Below are 20,701 nucleotides of genomic sequence, written 5' to 3' on the forward strand. Positions count from 1 at the left end.
CGCCTCTCCACAGAGGGGGCAACTAGGCCAGCTAGTTAGCCGATCCTGTTAGCTTGCAACAACATGCTATAATGTATCTGTATCCTACCTAGATAGGGACTGTAAATAAACGATGCCAGCAACATGCTGGATCAACTTTGACCTCTGCTCCTTTTCAGAGCAATTTCCAAAACAAGTGCTCGCCACCCAATCGCCAAAAAGGTAAATTACAGAAATCTCCAAATGTCAAAAGTTTTTGATAGCAAATCACAGCACAACTTTTTCTAATGGTGTTCCTTAAGGTCTTGGTGTGGTGTCTTAGTGTGTACGTATTATTATTTGTGGTATTTAATTATTACAGTAGCTACAGTTAAAATGGTCAAAATGAAACTGGAATTGTCCCCCTTTTTTATTTCACAGATAATACTAATGATATATTGACCGCCGAACTGGAAATCTGGTCACCATATCTTGGAGACATTAGCTACTGCCATTGTGCACTCCTAGACCATTGCTTATGTCAATAATTAGCACACTTGCGTTCCTAGAGGCTATTTTTGTCCCTGTGTAAACCAAAATTTCACCCTATTACTGTTTTGGGATGAAACCGATCAGATAGATTTTCCATTAGAAACCATTATAAACTGCAAAAAAGCCGGGTTTCCCCCCCCCCTTTTTTAGCCATATTTAGAGTAATATATCATTTTAAATCAACATTAGGATTATACTGTTGTGATGTCATTATTCAGTATATTCTCTTTCATGTCACCACCTGCTCAGCTCTCCTGTCAACATAATTGTAACTAACAAACACAAACTGTTTTAGCCAAATTCATATCAAAATGACACCTACAAACACAGGTACACAACCCAAGCCGTACACAACACACAAAGTCATCATCGATAATAAAAAAAACATACAGAGGGACATTTATTTATTCCTGATAGGAACGATTGAAAAATAAAATAAAATATATTATGTTGTTTTTAACTTTACACCACCTCTTTTTGTTACTTATTGGGTCATGAAACTGAAACCATGCATATAGCCACCTGCATACCTGACTTCGGGAGCTTGGCAATTGGCATCATGCATGATTAGCCAGTAGCATCCCAACGTGTCACACAGGTAACATTACTTAAGAGACAGACTAGACACTTACTTTCTTGGTTGTTGCTAAAAAATCTGTCAGTGTCACTCACTGTCTGTCGTTCACTCGCTCACTGTCTCGCAGCTCGCTCACCTTCAATTATCTCGCCAGGCAGACAGACAGTCATCACTCGCCACCATGCTGCTGCTCTCTCGGAATCAAGTTACCGCGGACGCGGCGTCAGATGACTTCCTGCCTGACCTGCCTTTCGTTTCAAAATAAAAGCGATCCCGTGTTTTTCATGCTTTTCCATGCAGATTGTTTTATAAAAAAAAAAATCCTCTGAAATATTAGGGGAGGTCCGGACGTCCCCGTCCTCATAGCTAGTTACGGCCATGCATGCACGCTCTATTTTGACAATTTTCAGCACTTTACTTTTCCGCAAAACAGCAGTTTCATTCGGCACTGCTTTTTCTCCCAACCGTACATCTACCGTATTCCTCCGCTAAAAGCCTGCACAGAGCACAGAGCCGTGGTTTACAAAACAGGAAGGCTTAGAAGAGAGATAAAACACTGACTTACTTTAGAGACAACAAGTCACCTGGCCTCTCTGGTCTGGGACGTTTTCCACAATTTATCCTGGGAATGGTGAAAAAGGTCTGCAGCCAGGGCACCCCGGCATTTAGGCAGCAGGCGCATGATCTCTCTTTCTGCCTGTTCACTCTCTGCAAAAGTTCCTCTTCATATTCTCTCTGGTTCATAATTGTATCCTCTTGTCACCAAGGTGAATGGCATATCATCCTCGCTATCAAAATCTCTCATATTTTCGTTCGTGTATTCTATTTGTTGTGTCTTCACTAACAAACCGAGAGAAATAAAATACCCCCAAATAACTGCGGAGTAATCCAGTGCTGCGGCTCTGTGCAGGCTTTTAGCGGAGGAATACGGTAGTGATACGGTTGGGAGAAAAAGCAGTGCCGAATGAAATGACTGATTGACGGAAAAGTAAAGCGCGGAAAATTCTCAAAATAGAGCGTACATGTACACTGACTGACTGACTGACTGACTTTATTAATTGATATAGAGAAACAAAAACAAGATCCAAGGGATAGCATGTAAAAGTGTAAACACTTATTTCCAACATGGTCCCCGATGTTCTAAACACAGGACAGACAATAACAGAAAACATATAGTCATCTAAAAATATGTAACAAAAATCCCCATTACAAACATAAAATAGATTTAGACACCAATAAATATGGTACTTGGAAATAACTTATCCTAAAATCATCCATTATTAGTCACACTCAAAATTGCATAAGAAACTACAAAAACACATGTTAAAAAAAAAAAAAAAACAAACAAACAAAAAAAATCATCACAGTAAAACACATACTCACAGGACCCGCCAAAAATTTGGCCTACTAACCTACCCAGTCACTTTGCTCCAGAGATGAGCAAGGACCCGACCTCTAAAAACTCCTCTAGAGTCTGAGAGTTTAATGCCTAGTGGAAGGCTGTTCCACAGTAACGTCCCTGTGTAAAAAAAGGAGCTCCGAGCTACACCGTTCACCCGTGGCACTACACATGAGCGCACACTGGCCCTGGTGTCGTCTCCATGCTGGGTATGAACCATGCCTATATGCGAACCCATGTAGTGTGGAGCAGTACCATTTACAATTTTATACATATGGTTGAGTTTTCAGCTGTTCGATCCTGTTCGATACACAGATATCGATTTGTTTAGGTGGGCGACTGGGTGTTGTTTGAGGTGGCTAAATTACGTTTTAGTTGTTGACCCCCAGTACTGAGAGAGAAAAAGCTGGTGAGGCTGCTGCTCTGGGTGCCGGATCTCGTTAGACGCTGCGCCCCGCTTCAAGACCACTGTACCTAATTAAGTTAGTGTATCGAACTAGCTGATAGGACCCCACTTCAAACAAACCGAACTATCCCTTTAAGGCTTGGCAATTATAGTTTTTAACTTTACACACCTTTTTCAGCCATTTTCCTGAGATCCAATACATGCAAATGTCCCATTGAAACCCAATATAAATACAAATGAAGACATAAAAAGTGCTATTTTTGGGCCTCCAGCTTTTTTTTTTTTTTTTTTAACACAAAAAGCATGTATTTTATTACTTCCACTGTGCATTTTGGAGTTAAGGCTTCTTTAAAAATAAAAAATAAAATATATAAATAAATAAATATATATATATATATAATATAGCTTGAGGCCCAAAAATAGCACTTTTTGCAGTTTTTATGGGCAAACAAACATTAATATCTTCAAAACTATACATGACATCGCTTATATTTTGACATTCTGAGTGAGAGCAGAAGTAGCTCAAGAGTTTGTATAAAAGTTTGTATAAAATATGCATGTCGTGTTAAAGTTGTGTGAACTGTCGCAGTTTATAAAATATACACCGCACAGTTGGGGCTAGAGTGAGCACTCAAAGCTGGCTCCATAGGGTCCCATTGCCGTTTTCCCCCGGAATCGCAGTTTGTTTACCAAAATGCTACTCGGCTGATCCCTCGTATAGAGAACTGAATGGGAAACTCACTTCCGGGGCAAGAAATGTCACGTGACTGTTCAGCTCTATAGTGTCCCATATGGTCTCAGCAGCTTTAATCTCTCTCTGTGTGTGTGTGTGTGTGTGTGTGTGTGTGTGTGTGTGTGTGTGTGTGTGTGTGTGTGTGTGTGTGTGTGTGTGTGTGTGTGTGTGTGTGTGTGTGTGCGCACATGGCCCTGCCAAATGTGTGTTTTCCCAGAGTGTCACGGGGGAGGGGCAGTGGGATGTTGGGAGGTTCTGAGTGGAAACAGACCGGCCAATGTTTCGTATTACACTCCACGGAGGAGGAGGAGGAGGAGGAGGAAGAGGAGGAGGAGGAAGAACCCTGGGCTTGGTCTCTTCACAGGCATTTAACCGTCTTGGAGTTTATGGAGGCTGCTGGTGTGGAAAATGAAGATCTCCTCTGTGGTCTTCGCTCTCCTGACTCGCACACTGTTTGAAGGTGAGAAAACTTTGCTTCATTTATTTTTATTTCATATTTTTGCTTTAAACCAAGGAGATTCTGGAGGGTAGCATGTTCTCTCTTTGGAAGAAGCTTTTGAGAAAATGTCTCAGTGGAACACGGCGTGATGGTTGAGGAGATGGAGAAAAGGAGTATTGGTATGTTTTTTTTTGTTTTTTAATAGTACTGTATAGCAGTGGTTCTCAACATGGGGTCCCTCGGGGTCCCCAGAAAATTGTTTAATTGTTCAACTTCAGCCTTATGTCTTTTACAAGAAGTGAACACAGCTCTTATTTCTCTGTTAATGTATCTCTCTCCAGTCAGTCATGTTACTGTATCTCTCTCCAGTCAGATAGTCATGTTACTGTATCTCTCTCCAGTCAGATAGTCATGTTACTGTATCTCCCTCCAGTCAGATAGTCATGTTACTGTATCTCTCTCCAGTCAGATAGTCATGTTACTGTATCTCTCTCCAGTCAGATAGTCATGTTACTGTATCTCTCTCCAGTCAGATAGTCATGTTACTGTATCTCTCTCCAGTCAGATAGTTACTGTATCTCTCTCCAGTCAGATAGTCATGTTACTGTATCTCTCTCCAGTCAGATAGTCATGTTACTGTATCTCTCTCCAGTCAGATAGTCATGTTACTGTATCTCTCTCCAGTCAGATAGTCATGTTACTGTATCTCTCTCCAGTCAGATAGTCATGTTACTGTATCTCTCTCCAGTCAGATAGTCATGTTACTGTATCTCTCTCCAGTCAGATAGTCATGTTACTGTATCTCTCTCCAGTCAGATAGTCATGGACAAAATCATACAGTATCTGACAATTAAAAAGACATCTCTGAATTGGCTTTGATCAGATGGGAGTCTGCATGTGGCTCTGAGGTGGAGTGGATTACAGTAGGGTCCTTGATGTGAAAAAGCTCTCAAAACGTCTATATTGTTGTATTGTTCAGTTGGTTCAGTGAGGTAAATATAGTCCGATGTGAGATTACAGGGTGTGATGGCTAAGAAAATAAGTTCATCACGGTTGAATATTTTTGCAAGATGAGAGGGAACGACAAACTGAAAATTGTTGGTTTCCCCTAAGTGTTTGAAAGAAAAACAAAGCTTGCACTTACACTTATACATCAAGACACGTTTTTCCTTTTGTCAACTTACTGAAGTCTAGTGAGTTCAGCATGAACTTGCAACAGAGAAAAAAAAGTGTCTTTATCCAGAGTTTGACTGCATATATCTTCTTTGTTTTGTTCTGTCAAGCAAAAACCAAATGATAGACATTCAAGAAAGCGGTGTAATTGCATGGCGTGCCGAAAGTGTGCGAGTGTGTGACAGCGATGTGGGAGCGATGTGGGATGTGGAAAGTGTGGATTATGAAATGGCCCGACGTGGGAAAAACAGATGTGTGATAACATTTTCATGCAACTCATGCAGCAATAAAGTCGGTTCCTGAATATTCCACCCACACACGTGGAGGCAGCTTACACTCAGTTAACCTTTGCTAGCCACAACAGCCAACGTTAACACTAAACAAGTCCACTGCCTCCTCCCCAGGTTTGGTTTAACGTAACGCCAGCTCACACTCCCCCCCTCCTTGCGGGACATGTATTGCAAAACAGCCGCGTCATGCATCCGTCCAGTCGTCTGCATTCAGCAAAGTTCCGCACCATCAGCTTAACATGGCCCCGCCAACAAATGCAGGATAGTTCCGCTTTATGAATTCAAAATCTGCGGGAATTGCAGAAAATAGGTGAGATATCCGCAATTCCGCGCCGAATTTCAGGCCCTGAGTTAAAGTCAGGCAACTAAAACAACTTGGTTAAGGTTACGGTTAAAACACGTCAGGAGGCGAACCGGCTCTCTTGCGATGAGGAATTTGAAAGACAAGGATGTTACCGTCTGTCAATCCCACCCCTTCAGCCTCAGCGGGCTTTTAATATCAGACTGTCGTTACGTTAAAGACCGCCCAAGGTCGCCACTACTTCCTGGTTACAGCTCCCGACTCTGGCGTAGGCACTGCACGCATGCACCTACTCACACGACCACAAGATGTCGCATTCGTAAACATCCGTCGTTGTAACTGAACCTGACCAAGCCCTTCCTGGGCGAAACGTTGTTTGTTTGTTGGAGGGGAGACAGCATTATACTGTGTGCAGACATGTCCTTTCTGTACATCCTTTCTCAGCAGTTTTTTCAAGAACTCTGGGGATGTGCATAATACTTTTCCTCACCTTGAAAATCAACCAATGTTGTCGTTTTCCTTGTAAGGACGGGCTTAAAGGAAGGCTTTGCCGATATTAAACTTGCTTTGTATCATTACAATGTCCATAATATGCAGATGGACAATATTTACTGTGTTTTCATGTTTTCCTGTACTGAGAGCTCTGCAGTTTATTCCAGGGCACTTCCCTTCCAGAATGATACAATACTTCCCTCTCAGAATGATACAATACTTCCCTCTCACAATGATACAATACTTCCCTCTCACAATGATACAATACTTCCCTGTCACAATGATACAATACTTCCCTCTCACAATGATACAATACTTCCCTCTCAGAATGATACAATACTTCCCTCTCAGAATGATACAATACTTCCCTCTCAGAATGATACAATACTTCCCTCTCAGAATGACACAACACTTCCCTTCCAGAAGGATACAATACTTCCCTTCCAGAATGATACAATACTTCCCTCTCAGAATGACACAACACTTCCCTTCCAGAATGATACAATACTTCCCTTCCAGAATGATACAATACTTCCCTCTCAGAATTATACAATACTTCCCTCTCAGAATGACACAACACTTCCCTTCCAGAATGATACAATACTTCCCTTCCAGAATGATACAATACTTCCCTCTCAGAATGATACAATACTTCCCTCCCACAATGATACAATACTTCCCTTCCAGAATGATACAATACTTCCCTTTCAGAATGATACAATACTTCCCTCTCAGAATGATACAATACTTCCCTTCCAGAATGATACAATACTTCCCTCCCACAATGATACAATACTTCCCTTCCAGAATGATACAATACTTCCCTCTCACAATGATACAATACTTCCCTCTCACAATGACACAATACTTCCCCCTCACAATGACACAATACTTCCCTCTCACAATGATACAATACTTCCCTCTCACAATGACACAATACTTCCCCCTCAGAATGATACAATACTCCCCTCTCACAATGATACAATACTTCCCTCTCACAATGATACAATACTTCCCCCTCAGAATGATACAATACGCGTCATTCTGAGATGGTGAACAGATGTTCTGCTCGAGGGCGGCTGTTCCAACTACAGATTGTTTATTATTTTTTTCTGTATGAGCACATCCACGGAGAAACGAGCGTTAATGACCCATGCCAGCTGGCGGGGGCGGAGTTTCTGCAGGCAGACGAACATTGATTTCTTAATATAGAGAACATAGAGAAGGTAAACACTGTCCATCTGATTATATTATAATGATACAAAGCGGGTTGAAAATCAACAAAGCCTTCCTTTAATGTCCATTTCGAAACCTTTCTGCATACCAAAATGCCTTTAATACGTCTCCGATACGTGCAAACTCTAAACAGCTAAATATCTAAACCTTGCCTTCTTCTTTAGATTTGTGTTTGGCGATCAACGTCACCATCACCCCTTCCCCCTTCACAGTGGCCCAGGAGGGTCAGAACATCACGCTGTCCTGCGTCGTGTCCCAGCGGCGGCGTAACAGCGCCCTCCCGGTGGTGAAATGGACCTTCCTGCCGGCGGGCGCCGACCGGCCCGAGGACGAGCTGCTCATCGCCCGCGTCAACATGAGGAAGGCCCGCTTCTATGGCAACTACACCAAGAGCTTCGCCTGGCCCAAGCTGAAGCTCACGGTGGTGAAGCAGGGCAAGATCTTCGACCTGCTCATCCTGAACGTGGCGCAGGGTGACCGGGGGCTCTACATGTGCCGCGTGCAGGAGTTTAAAAAGAACCAGGAGCGCTGGAAGGCTGCCACCAACTGCACCGCTGCCACCGAGCTCAGAGGTGAGGGGCTGAGCTGCTTTATTTCATTGATTTTATCACGAGTTCAGACTAGACCAGTGGTTCCCAACCACCGGGCGTCCCGCGGACCGGTACCGGGCCGCAACGCATTTGGTACCGGGCCATGAGCCCGGTTAAAAAAAACTTTTTTTTACAAACTACAAACATAAATAAACATAAACTTGAAACTATGTTTCAACTACCACACAGCCTATAATATTATAGCCTTTGTTTATAAAAAAAAAAAAATTAAAAAATTAAAATTGACAACCGGTCCGCGACTTTTTTTTCCATCTATCTACCGGTCCGCGGCACAAAAAAGGTTGGGAACCCCTGGACTAGACGATACGAGCCCCCGACAAACCCCCCAGATCAGAGCCAAAATGGCGTTTGCTCACGATGTGTGAACGACAAGCAAATAGATTGTCCCCCACCCTCCAAATTGTGACACATTCAGCAATGGCAGATTCTGCATATAAATTTAAATCTACAAACAGAGCTGATAATTAAAGTGCCATTTCTGATTTCCTTACCCATGTTCAGTGCTGAACGCTCATCACCTGAGTTTCTCTTCTCTCTAGCCGTGTTCGGAATGGTTCACTCATTCATTCACTCACTCACTCACTCACTATTCCCCATGGAGTGTTTTAAAAAAACTCTCGTAACGGACAAGCCCGTCTTTTATTGTCACACGAACACCACAATACATGCATGCGGCCACAACACACTCATGCTGACGGTGGCCGGTGAAAAGTGTCCTCTGCATTTAACCCATCCAGGCATGTCCTTTCCTCCGAGGGGCAGGCCAGGAGCAGTGGTCGCTTTCTCGTACAGCGCCCGGGGACCAACTTTGGATGTTGTCGTCACTGGTCGGATGACGATGACGATCTGATCTTTTGCATGTTTTTAGTGGGGGGGTTATATACGGAGGAACCCCCTGGGGGGAGCACGGGGAGAACATGCAAACTCCACACAGAGAGAAAGGCCCTTTCGACGAGATAACCCACCTGGGCAGTAGGCACTGAAGATATGGGGGGGAACACAACCACAGCGCCCACAGTGTCCCAGGCGAGAATCGAACCCAGGACCTTCTAACTGTGAGGCGACAGCGCTACCGACTGCGCCACCGTACCCCCGTACCCACCGTTTATCATAGAGTGAACTATATGTAGTATCATATTATATTTGGTTACGATCAAATGAGTTTCGGACACTACCTCACTCTTCTTCTCCTTCGGTAAACACGACAGCATTGCATTGTGGTATATGGGAGAAAATGTATGGTGTTGTCTGTACACTAGAAATTGCTCTGCATTGTGGGGATATTACAGTGGACTATATAGTGAATCAAATTAACAGATGAGAATTCGGACACTAGTAAAAAAAAAATGGCCAACACATAGTCCACTATTTCTGTAATAGGGATCGGTTTGGAACAGGGCTTCTGTCTGTTCAGTCATGGTGGCTATTGCTCATTCTAACTACCCAGTCATTCTTCTTCTGCTGTTGATAAACGGCATCACTTCCTGTGTTGCAGAATATTTTTCCCAGCTACCAGACCAGGCACTGGCTCTTTAGAACAGACAATGGAAAAGCTTCCATCACCTGGTTAGGTTGAATCACTGTTGTGTTAGACTCGATAAACCACTCTTTAAAGTAATAATTTGAAACATTTTCATATAAACAAATGTCAAATTGGCGACAGACTGACTGACATTTAATCTCCACAACATCTGTGGACAACTCATCTCATCCAGCCTCATCAATTTAGTCTTCCTCTCCTCTCTGAACAACACAGAGATGCTGCTCACCACATTTTCCATCGCCACTTTCAGGGCATCTCTGCAGCCAAGTCTGAGCCCGCTCTGTTGACTTTGGCTGCGGCAAGGCGTTTCCCTCACGAAAGTAGAACAGATGAGAGAGTCCAGAGACAGTCAGCAGAAAGGGAACCAGAGATAGTTGAAGAAGGTATAGACATCTGACAAGGTGAGCGGGCAGTCTGGCTCTTCACCTTCTCTGGCCGAGGTTGTGGAGAGCTATTTTCATCCAGGAAGCGCCAGTCTATTGTCGTTTTGTGGCAGGCTGCAAGATATTAATACAAAGGCCTACCTACTGCAATGCTTTCTGCTGAATATTGCAATTGTTATATGAATTGCAATATGTTGACATATACATCTCCATCATTTCTAACATTACACAATTATCAGGGTGGGGTGACATATTGTACAGGTACATTTGTTGTGTTTGGATGTTGAATTTGAGATGTGTAAACAGCAGAGCAGCACGCTTGTGTAGCAGGTTGTTAGGAACTCCTTTCCATCCAAGTAAAACTCGGGGTGCTCAGCCCTATGTTCCCTCAGCCCTAGCGTATGTTCCCTCAGCCCTATGTTCCCTCAGCCCTATGTTCCCTCAGCCCTATGTTCCCTCAGCCCTAAGTTCCCTCAGCCCTATGTTCCCTCAGCCCTACTGTATGTTCCCTTAGCCCTACTGTATGTTCCCTTGGCCCTATGTTCCCTCAGCCCTAAGTTCCCTCAGCCCTATGTTCCCTCAGCCCTACTGTATGTTCCCTTAGCCCTACTGTATGTTCCCTTGGCCCTATGTTCCCTTGGCCCTATGTTCCCTCAGCCCTATGTTCCCTCAGCCCTACTGTATATTCCCTTAGCCCTACTGTATGTTCCCTTAGCCCTATGTTCCCTCAGCTCTACTGTATGTTCCCTCAGATCAGTACCTACTCTAACCCACCCTTCGGGGGAACCCCAACAGTGTGTTATGCACATGCACATTATGCAAGGGCTGGCTCTGATGCTGAGGGAACATGGGGGCTTAGGCTGATGAAACGTAAAATTTTCAGACCTACTTAATCTGCTTGTATTGTCAAATCTGATTGAAATTTTGAAGGTTTTGTTCACTGAAAATGTATTAATTCAACACTATTATAATCTATATTCAAGATGTATACTATTGCAATCTATAGATATATCTATAGATGCTATAAGCTGACAACTTCAACAGATAAATCTGTTTGCGTTTTGAAGAATGCAAAAAACAAGATTTTAGATTGATTAGATCAAAATGCCCTCCAAATGTCAAACCGAATGATCAGAATCTCAGCGAGTTTTGAAAGTTTTGAACCCCAAATCCAATTTGATTCCTGAAATCCAAGAATCCAAGGTGTTTTTGAGTGATAAATTATATATATATTATGGTGTAAACTGTCCAGATTCTGGGTAAGAGCTTCTCCACAGGAAAAGTGGACTATTTCTGCCCAGTGGACCACCAGGCGCTGGTATTTCTCAGTGGACCACCAGGCGCTGGTATTTCTCAGTGGACCACCAGGCGCTGGTATTTCGCTGTCCCAGTATGCAAACAGCTCCATATGATACACATCAGCTACACATCTGAGGGACCCATGCTGGTCCCGCTTCAGCTGACAAACACCAGACCAACGTGTGTGTGTGTGTGTGTGTGTGTGTGTGTGTGTGTGTGTGTGTGTGTGTGTGTGTGTGTGTGTGAGTGAAATAGAACTATTGGAATTCCTGTGGTCAGTTAACATTAGGTGACCAGGTGTTTCCACCTCTCTCTCTCTCTCTCACACACACACACACACACACACACACACACACACACACACACACACACACACACACACACACACACACACACACACACACACACACACACACACACACACACACACACAAGCACAACTAACAAGCACATCTGAAAGGGTCAATGGTTTTTTTCCACATCTCTTTGCGGAAACAAAAGACAGCTTCTTCTTTAAGGTATTTCTATAACATGTGTGGGCAGCCGGGAGTTTGAGGAGAGTTTTTTAAGAGGTACGTTGGTGGCAAACGGATGTGGCATGGGTTTAAGTATAGAAACAACAAGGAACTCAGCTGCGTAGTCTGCTGGCAGGGCTATGTCACATAGAGAAATGTGATGGCTGCAAACTAGTGTATTTTTTGTCAACAAATAAAAACTAGATTAAAATGTTAGGGAGGGACGAATTGGGAAGAGATCCAATCAGAAGAGAAGAAGAAGCAGTTAAACAGTTAAATCTGTGTCTGTATTGCATTAATATACCATTCAATAATAACAGATTAATAGATCTTTCCAATGAGTTTGGAAATTGTAAAGAAACAATAGTTACCGTTTTCTTTGACTAAGATGAGACTAAAATATTCAGACTTTTAGTCGACTAAAACCTGACTCAATACAAACTGGATGAGATTGACAGACGCTGGGGACATACCAGAGGCGAAAATTGCGCGCATGCGCCGCGCAGCGCACCTCCGCGCAGAAGTTGCTTAAAGTGTCCACACAGAGAGCGCAGCTCTCTTTGCGCGCTCTGCTCGTCCGCTATATATTTTGCCCCAGATCTCCTGTCTTCCTTATCATGGCCAAGTAAATGATGACATAAATATCTAAAGTAATATGTTTGGGATAACAGTTAATGGCTACCTTCGTTATAAAATGCAATTGCATCATTTGTCTGTTCTCCTCCCGTTTTCCCAGTGCGTGCTGTTGTAGAGAGAAGGCGAGTCCTAGCTCTCTACTTGTTGCTCCGCAGGCAACGAGCTTTTATCCAAAGCGACTTACATTAACACATTTTTGTCAGCAATAGAGCAATCAACTATGCAACAGTCTATGACAACTACAACCTCTGAAGGAACAGTGGTTTAGGTTAGTATTTTTTTTTTTTTTTTAGAAAGAGAGAGAAAGAAGTTAGATCAAGAAGGGCCCAGATGGAGCCTGAAAAGGTGTGTCTTTAGACTTTTCCGAAAGATCGGCAGTGATTCAGCTGTCCTGACCGAAGGTGGAAGCTCATTCCACCATTGAGGTGCCAGGGACGAGAAGAGTCGAGATCGGGATGAGCGACTTTTGAGCCCCCGTAGCGAAGGAGGGGCGAGGCGTCCTGCACTGGTGGAGGAGCGAATGGAGCGCTGAGAGGTTTGGAACCTGACCATAGATTGCAGGTACAGGGGAGTTGACTGGTGTACTGTCCTGTAGGCCAGTACCAGTGTCTTGAATTTGATGTGTGCCAAGATGGGAAGCCAGTGGAGGTCCTGGAAGAGGGGAGTGACATGAGAGAATTTGGGTTGGTTGAATACCAGACCGGCTGCAGCGTTCTGAATGAGCTGAAGCGGTCTGATGTCGGTGGCAGGTAAGCCGGCCAGGAGCACGTTGCAGTAGTCCAGGCGAGAGATGATAAGTGACTGGACCAGGAGTTGAGTCGCTTCTCTTGTGAGAAAGGGACGGATTTTGCAGATGTTGTAGAGGGAGAACCTACAGGAGCGTGCTGTCGCAGCTATGTTGGCTGAGCAAGACAGCTGGTTGTCAAGGATCACCCCAAGGTTCGTAGCTGTTTGGGAGGGAAGTACAGTGGTATTGTCAATGGAGATGGAGAGATCAGCGAGAGGGCAGTCTTTCCCTGGGAGGAAGAGTAGCTCTGTCTACCAAGGTTGAGCTTGAGGTGGTGGGCAGACATCTAGTCGCCAATGTCTTTGAGGCATGCAGAGATGCGAGCCTCGATTTGAGTGTCGGAGGGGGGGGGAAGGAAAGGAAAAGCTGGGTGTCATCAGCATAGCAGTGATAAGAAAAGCCATGAGATGAGATTACATGGGCAAGCGATCTGATATAGAGAAGGAAAAGTAAGGGGCCCAGGACTGAGCCCTGGGGGACACCGGTGGTAAGAGGGCAGGATCTGGAGAGGGACCATCTCCATTAGACCTGGTATGAACGGTTCGAGAGATAGGAAACAAACCAGGAGTGTACAGAACCTGAAATGCCGAGGTCAGACAGAGTGGAAAGAAGGATTTGGTGGTTGACAAATCTTCTCGAATACTGTGTCGGAAAATACATGGAAGTTCAGTGAGTGAAGAGTTCAGTGAGTGAAGAGTTCAGTGAGTGAAGAGTGGGTGTTGGGTGAAAGTTGAAACATGAATTTACAATAATGCTTAATTAGCTTTTTAACCTTCTTATCCAGTAAAGGTTCAGGTTGAATACACTGTGGTGGGAACTGAGTGATCCAGCAACAGCCTGGGAGGAGGGAAACCTCGGCTCCTTGTCTTCCTACAATTAGCAAACTCTACTCAGCGTGTAATCAGATGGCAGGCAAGCCACAGAGATGACAATGGACTTTACAAGTTTCTCTTCTCTTTCTCTCTGTCTCTCTATCTTTCTCTCTCTCTTTCTCTCTTGTCTGCAGTTCATGTCCCAGCCACCAAGGCCAAAGAAAGTCTGTGGAGCTTGTTTGAAGGTAAAGGCACCATTTTTTGTGTGTGTGTGTGTGTGTGTGTGTGTGTGTGTGTGTGTGTGTGTGTGTGTGTGTGTGTGTGTCTGTGTCTGTGTGTGGGGGGGTGTACTGGAACTGTATCGTCCTTGGCGGGCAAAGATAGCCCAACCCAAAGGATATACTACAGTACCTTAAATAGCGAAACAGCAAAACATGTTTTTAGAAATACTTAACCCCCCCTCCCAATCAGGTCCAGTCATCCCACATAATCTGCACCACCTTTTGCCTCCATCACCAAGAGATCCCCCTCTCCACATCAGTCACCAACCTGGGCATTAGGTTTGATCCCCGCTTGACCTTTGACACCCACATCAAACACCTGTGCAAGACCTCTTTCACTTCAAGAACATCTCGAAACTCCGTCCCACACTCAGCCTGCCAGATGCTGAGAAACTCATCCATGCGTTTGTCTCCTCAAGGCTGGACTACTGTAGTCTCGCTGGCCAGCCTCCTGCGAGACCAGCCAGCGAGACTAGGACTAATGTAACACACCCTTCATCGAGAATCCTAGCAAGAGCCTCCAGAGGCTCCAATACATCCAGAACAGCGCTGCTAGGATCCTGATGAGAGTGCAAAAATACTACCACATCACCCCCATCCTGCACTCACTACACTGGCTCCCTGTTTCCTCCAGGATCACATACAAAACTTCTCTGCTAACACATCAGTGTATCCACGGACATGCCCCTCCCTACCTCAAGGAACTACTCCATATACCATATACCACAAACCTCCTCCCACAACCTGCGATCCAACAATAACCACCTTCCCCATCCCCCACACTTTTGTGTGTGTGTGTGTGTGTGTGTGTGTGTGTGTGTGTGTGTGTGTGTGTGTGTGTGTGTTTCAGATGTGTACCTGTGTGCGGTGCTGATCTGCTCGGTGGGCCTCCTGTGCATGTGTATGTTCACGGTGACTGTGACCTGCCAGTACATACAGAGGAAGCAGAGGTTAAAAGGTAAAAAATAAGTGAACACTTGCTGATACCTGAGACTTGTCCCTCAAGACTTGTGACTGACTTAGGAGCAGACTTGACTTGGTCACACCTCTGCACACCAGTTATTATGTTTCTAACTTTGTTGCAGATAATTACCACTTGGTCAAAAGCGCACAGAACAGGTAAGCTTAGAGTGACACTTTACAACTTTACAATTTACTTGACAGTATCATCATTAAAAACATAACATAACAACAGAACATAACATAATAATATCATAATTAAAAACATTGGCGAGCTGCAGGGCGGGGGAGGCCACGCAGCGGGTGAGCCAAGGAATTGAGCGTGCATAGCGCGCGAGATGCCTATAGTATAGTATATAAAAGGGGGAAGTGGACAATCTTTGTCTGTCTGTTCTCTGTTTAACTTTGTGTCCCACTGATGATGTCATAGGCCTTGTGACATCATCAGTGATGTCATAAGAGCTTGTGTGATATCATCAGTGATGCGAAGTTGTGACATCATCGGTGATGTCATCAGTGACATAATTATTACCAAAATCATCTTATGACATCACTGATGATGTCATAGGTATAGTGACATCATCACTGATGTCACCAGAATTGTGGTTTCTGGTTAGACTCGAGCAATTGTGACATCATTGATGATGTCATAGACATTGTGACATCATTGTAATATCATCAGTGGGCCGCGCAGAGTGCGAGCTGCCTAGTCATTAAGAAACAGAACATAAGCGCAAAGCAAACCTTTTAGACAGTGGCACTTTTTTCCCTTGACTGCAGCTCAGGAGAGACCGTGACGAGTGTGATCAGTGTGTCTCCTACTCAGGCCGGGCGTTGGGGGGGGGGGCCTGACCGGGCCGGGCCCCCCCATTCCCCAAACTGGCCCCCCCATTAAAAAAAAAAAAAAAACGGAATCTGGCTGTCATTAGGCATTGATTAACTGAATGCTATTGCTAACTGTTACTTTGAACATCCATTTGCAATGATTCTGGCTGGATATTAACTATTGTAAATGTGTCACAATGAATGCAATTTGTGCACAATGTGTAAATACATTTAATATTAATTGTTTAGGCCTAATTATTTGTAAAGTCACAACACATTAGAGATGTGTGTAGTTCTTCATAGATTTACCCTCTTCATTTTCCTCTCAAATGCACCAGGTTGACGAATTTTACTTTAAAATGTACAAAATCTTCCGGGGGAGAATCCCCCCGGACCCCCCTTGGGTAGCTTGGCCCCCCCAAGCTAGGGGCAGGCCCCCTCTGTAATTTGGGTCTGGAACCGGGCCTGCTCCTACTCTGCAGCTCAGGAGAGACCGTGACCAGTGTGATCAATGTGTCTCCTACTCTGCAGCTCAGGAGAGACCGTGACCAGTGTGATCAATGTGTCTCCTACTCTGCCTAAGAAGGAGAGGAGGTACAGGAAGAGAAGGAGCAAAGAGCACCGAGAGGAGATACCACCTGAGATACCAGCCAAAGGTAAACACACGCCTCTCATCTATCACAGTTAGACCATCAATCACATCTACAGTTGCTTCCTTTGGTTTGAGCCATGATGGAAAAGATGACTTTGTTGCATTTTTGTACCTTTTGGTTTATTTAGGTTCACACTGACCGAGTTCAAGTTGAACCACAGCTTTTAAACAAAAGTTGATGACTCACAAGTAGATTATATTATTGTTGTTGTTGTTGTTATTATTATTATTGTTGTTATTATTATTATCATTATTATACTTTTTTTAGACTGTCATCCTGCCGGGTTAGAGATTCTGAGGCTCTCTGTAGCTTTATCTCAGCATGATGGATAGTCTGTCGGATGGATCGGCTGGAGGGACCTGAGGAGTGATGATTGCAGGCCCTGAAATTCATTGTGCAAAATGGGGGGAAATCCCTCCTTAAATATTTGGGCATTTGGCTAAATACTAAGCTCTCATTTCAGTGGGACATGTGGGACATGTGGGACACCTAACCAAAAGAAAGACTATTGTGCAATCTCTAATAATGTCTGTCTTTGATCATGGTTATGTGCTATAATGCATGCTTCATCTTCCACACTTAGGCCATATGCTGTATTTCACAGTGCTCTGCGGTTTATTACTGCCGATGGGTTTCACACATCATTTTATTTTATATGAAAAAGTGGGTTTGCCTTCTCTTGCCATCTGAAGAGATCAACATTGTCTTTTATTTATTTATAAGGCTTTGTGTGGCAAGCTTCCATTGTATTTGTATTTCTTTAAATCCGCATTTCTTTTTTACATTTTGGTCCGAGTGAAATGTTCTGTGGTCTCTCCTGTTTCTAAATACATGTATAGCTGAACCATTTGGTTTGAACAAGTAAAACTATTTTTATAAGCATTTTACGAAATTCTATGAGAAAATAAATGGCGGATGAAAATCTCTGGTACGCATGCTGAAGCAGGAAGTGATGTTCACTTTGGCTCTCTAAGCCAGGAAAGACCGCTTTCACCTTTTATGCTCCTGATACTTGTAAATTCAAAATCTGCGGGAATTGACGAAAATATGCTCGATACCCGCAATCCTGCGCCGAATTTCAGGGCCTGTGAGGGGTTGGGTTTAGGGTTAGGTTTAGGCATCAGGATTGATGATTGGTTAATGGTCAGAGACTATGTTAGGTCCTGCCCCCGTCCCTCTGGTCGATCCATTTTGTCGTCAACCATGATGGAATTGTCTGTCTCTTCTGTGGTGTTTCTGAACAGTTCAGAACACATGCAGAAACAGCTAAATATGAGCGTCCGTCCAGACTGCATTTTGTTCTGCCCGGCTTTCCAAGCATGACAAACTGATGTCAACATGTCTATGCCGACAACATACCCAGAACATCTTTTGGGTCGTTTCCTGTAGTTCCCGGGTTTTAGTGTTTTTCCCAGAACTCCACTCCAAAAGACATATCGCTCTCTCTCTGAGTATTGAATTTGATGCATCAGAACCAGTATGGGTGTTGAAAAATAAATAAATAAAGTAAACATTGTGTAAATATGTTTGCCCACCACCCATCGCTCTCTGTGAAGCCACTTTCATTCTGTCCCTGCAGCTCCCATCAGAGACAAACTGCGGAAGCCAAAACTTTTAAAACCTCAGCCAAGGAAAGTGGTTTTGGTGAGTATAACGTCCATGCCCTCTTCCCTGGATCATTTCCTGTTATAGAATGACTAGATTAATCTTAGAAATCTGATTGGCCAAAGAGATGAAGTGACGAATGTGTCGAATGCTTTTTGCAAGTCAAGTATTGCCATTCCACAGTACTTTTCACGGTCAATTTCCTTTTGAATGAAGTCAGTCAAATAAACCAATCACGTCTCAGTTGAATAAGACTGCCGAAAACCTGACTGAAAATCACATAAAATATTACACCGATTTACATAATTAAAAATCTGTTCATAAAGAACTCTTTCCAGGATTTTACTTAACACTTAAAATAGGCACAAGCCTGTAATTGCTTCGATCCACCTTACTGCCCTTTTTATATAGAGCAGTCACCCTGGCCTTTTTGGTTTCCTCTGGGACTTTAGGTTTGGAGATTGACAGGTTGATAATGTGTGTGACATAAGGACGACCTAATAAGGTCAGCTAGAGGGAGCTGTTTGAGTTCAGTAACGACTAACCTCTCGTTTCCTTCCGCCCTGTGCTTCCATCCTCTCCGACACCTCCAGCCCAAAATAGCGGAGGAGAGTCTGACCTACGCAGAGCTGGAGCTGGTGAAACCCATACCGGAGAGCAAGGCGTCATGCACCGGCACGGTGTATGCTCAGATACTGTTCGAGGAGAGGCAGTTGTGAGGGAGAACACACACACCACTAATAACTGTGCCTTATGCATAAATAAGTATCTATTTATAGTCTGAATTATTCTTTTGTAGTGCTTTGTGAACGTTCTTTTTTAATTTAGTGAAACTTGTAATACGATTAAAGTTTGAATTGTACATCTGATTTTACATCTTCGATGAAACTTCCGTCTGCAAGGCCAAGATGCAAAAGGAAATGTTTTGTATACGAGAGTATTGAATGGTTGTTTTTATCTTTTGCACCCGAGTTTCAGTTGCACCTCTGTTGTTTTACTTTGTTTCAAACTTCGGATTCTCACACAATGCTATAGCCGCCGCCCCAGTGGCGCTGAACCTGAATGCCTTTCTTTTTCCTTTAAAAAAGACCTTCCTTAAAACCACCCAGGTGCCCATGAAGGCAGCCTGGCTCACCTCAGCCAGTGATTGGCCACCCATGTGTCACAGACACAACCCATGCACACTGGCTGAGGAAGTCACTCTGCTTGCATTCAGCCTCGCTGATGGCTGTGCCTCTCTCTCTGAGCCCTACCGATAGCATTGTGCTAATAACGGTAGCTTCCATTAGCCAAAGTCCGTCTTAACTGCCCCCCCCCCCCCCACTGCCCCCCTCCCTGTCAAACCACCACACCACTCTCTTCATGGTGTGAAATGCCTGGCTCTCTACCTGAGGGGCTGTGCTGCCTCAGCCTGTTGAGTATCTCTTTAAAGTCATCTCTAGTTTGATGAAATTCAGCAAGGCCCTTTCTTAGGTCTGCTCACTGCTCCACAGGGTGAAGAATCATGTTTCTTAGGTCTGCTCACTGCTCCACAGGGTGAAGAATCATGTTGGGAGCAGTTTGCTGGGCGCATTGCCCTTTTATTGAGGGCGCCAGCAAAGGCAAGAAGGGGTGTGGCCATATGATATATGGCGACAAATTGAAAAGTCTTCAGTTGGTACACTCACGTGAGGGATTCCATCCAATAGAGACAGTCGGCATGTGTGGGAACGCCCACAAAATGTTATACGGCTGGCGCGCGAGTGGGGTAAAACCGCCCATATATCTCAATGGGATGACTCACCAAAGGAAGGTGCTGCGGCTCTAACTACAGTTTTGGGGAATCTAGAGCAGAACACAAGACGTCTAATTCAGATGTGCGTTTACTGCGGTGGTTGAATCCCTGATCGTGTCTGCCTGGGCTGGGCTATCAGCTAAATTCTTACTTTGCCGAATAGATAGACCGGGGGGTTTACCCCACCCTGACCACGCCCCCAGCCAGGCTGAGCCAGCTAACCCAGCGTCTATGACGAGACATCGCCTCAACCTATAGCGAAGCCTAAAGGGCCTCGCTGAATTAATAAAACTAGATATTACTTTAAATCTTTCGTTCTTCCGTTTCTTCCGGTATGACGTGAACGCCGCATAAAATAAGTCTGTTGTGACTGGTGTCACGTCGGATCGTGCAACTTCCTGTGGATTTTATAGTGTGTGAAACCCCATCCTTGGCTGATCCTCTGTGTGCAGATTTACAAC

The 20,701-nt window shown here is 44.2% G+C and overlaps 1 protein-coding gene across 1 annotated transcript; it reads left to right on the forward strand.

Annotated features, from left to right (window-relative positions):
- Positions 1-3,990: 3,990 nt before the first annotated feature.
- vstm4b (V-set and transmembrane domain containing 4b) lies at positions 3,991-19,279 on the forward strand. Its single transcript, XM_083634494.1, has 8 exons — positions 3,991-4,085; positions 7,721-8,128; positions 14,337-14,387; positions 15,274-15,381; positions 15,509-15,542; positions 16,740-16,864; positions 18,441-18,505; positions 19,060-19,279. Exons 1-8 carry the CDS (start codon positions 4,034-4,036, stop codon positions 19,183-19,185), a joined length of 969 nt encoding a protein of 322 aa, XP_083490620.1. The 5' UTR covers positions 3,991-4,033; the 3' UTR covers positions 19,186-19,279.
- The last annotated feature ends 1,422 nt before the right edge of the window (positions 19,280-20,701 follow it).

This window comes from Poromitra crassiceps, assembly GCF_964638095.1.
Source record: "Poromitra crassiceps genome assembly, chromosome: 4".
NCBI classification, from domain to species: domain Eukaryota; kingdom Metazoa; phylum Chordata; class Actinopteri; order Beryciformes; family Melamphaidae; genus Poromitra; species Poromitra crassiceps.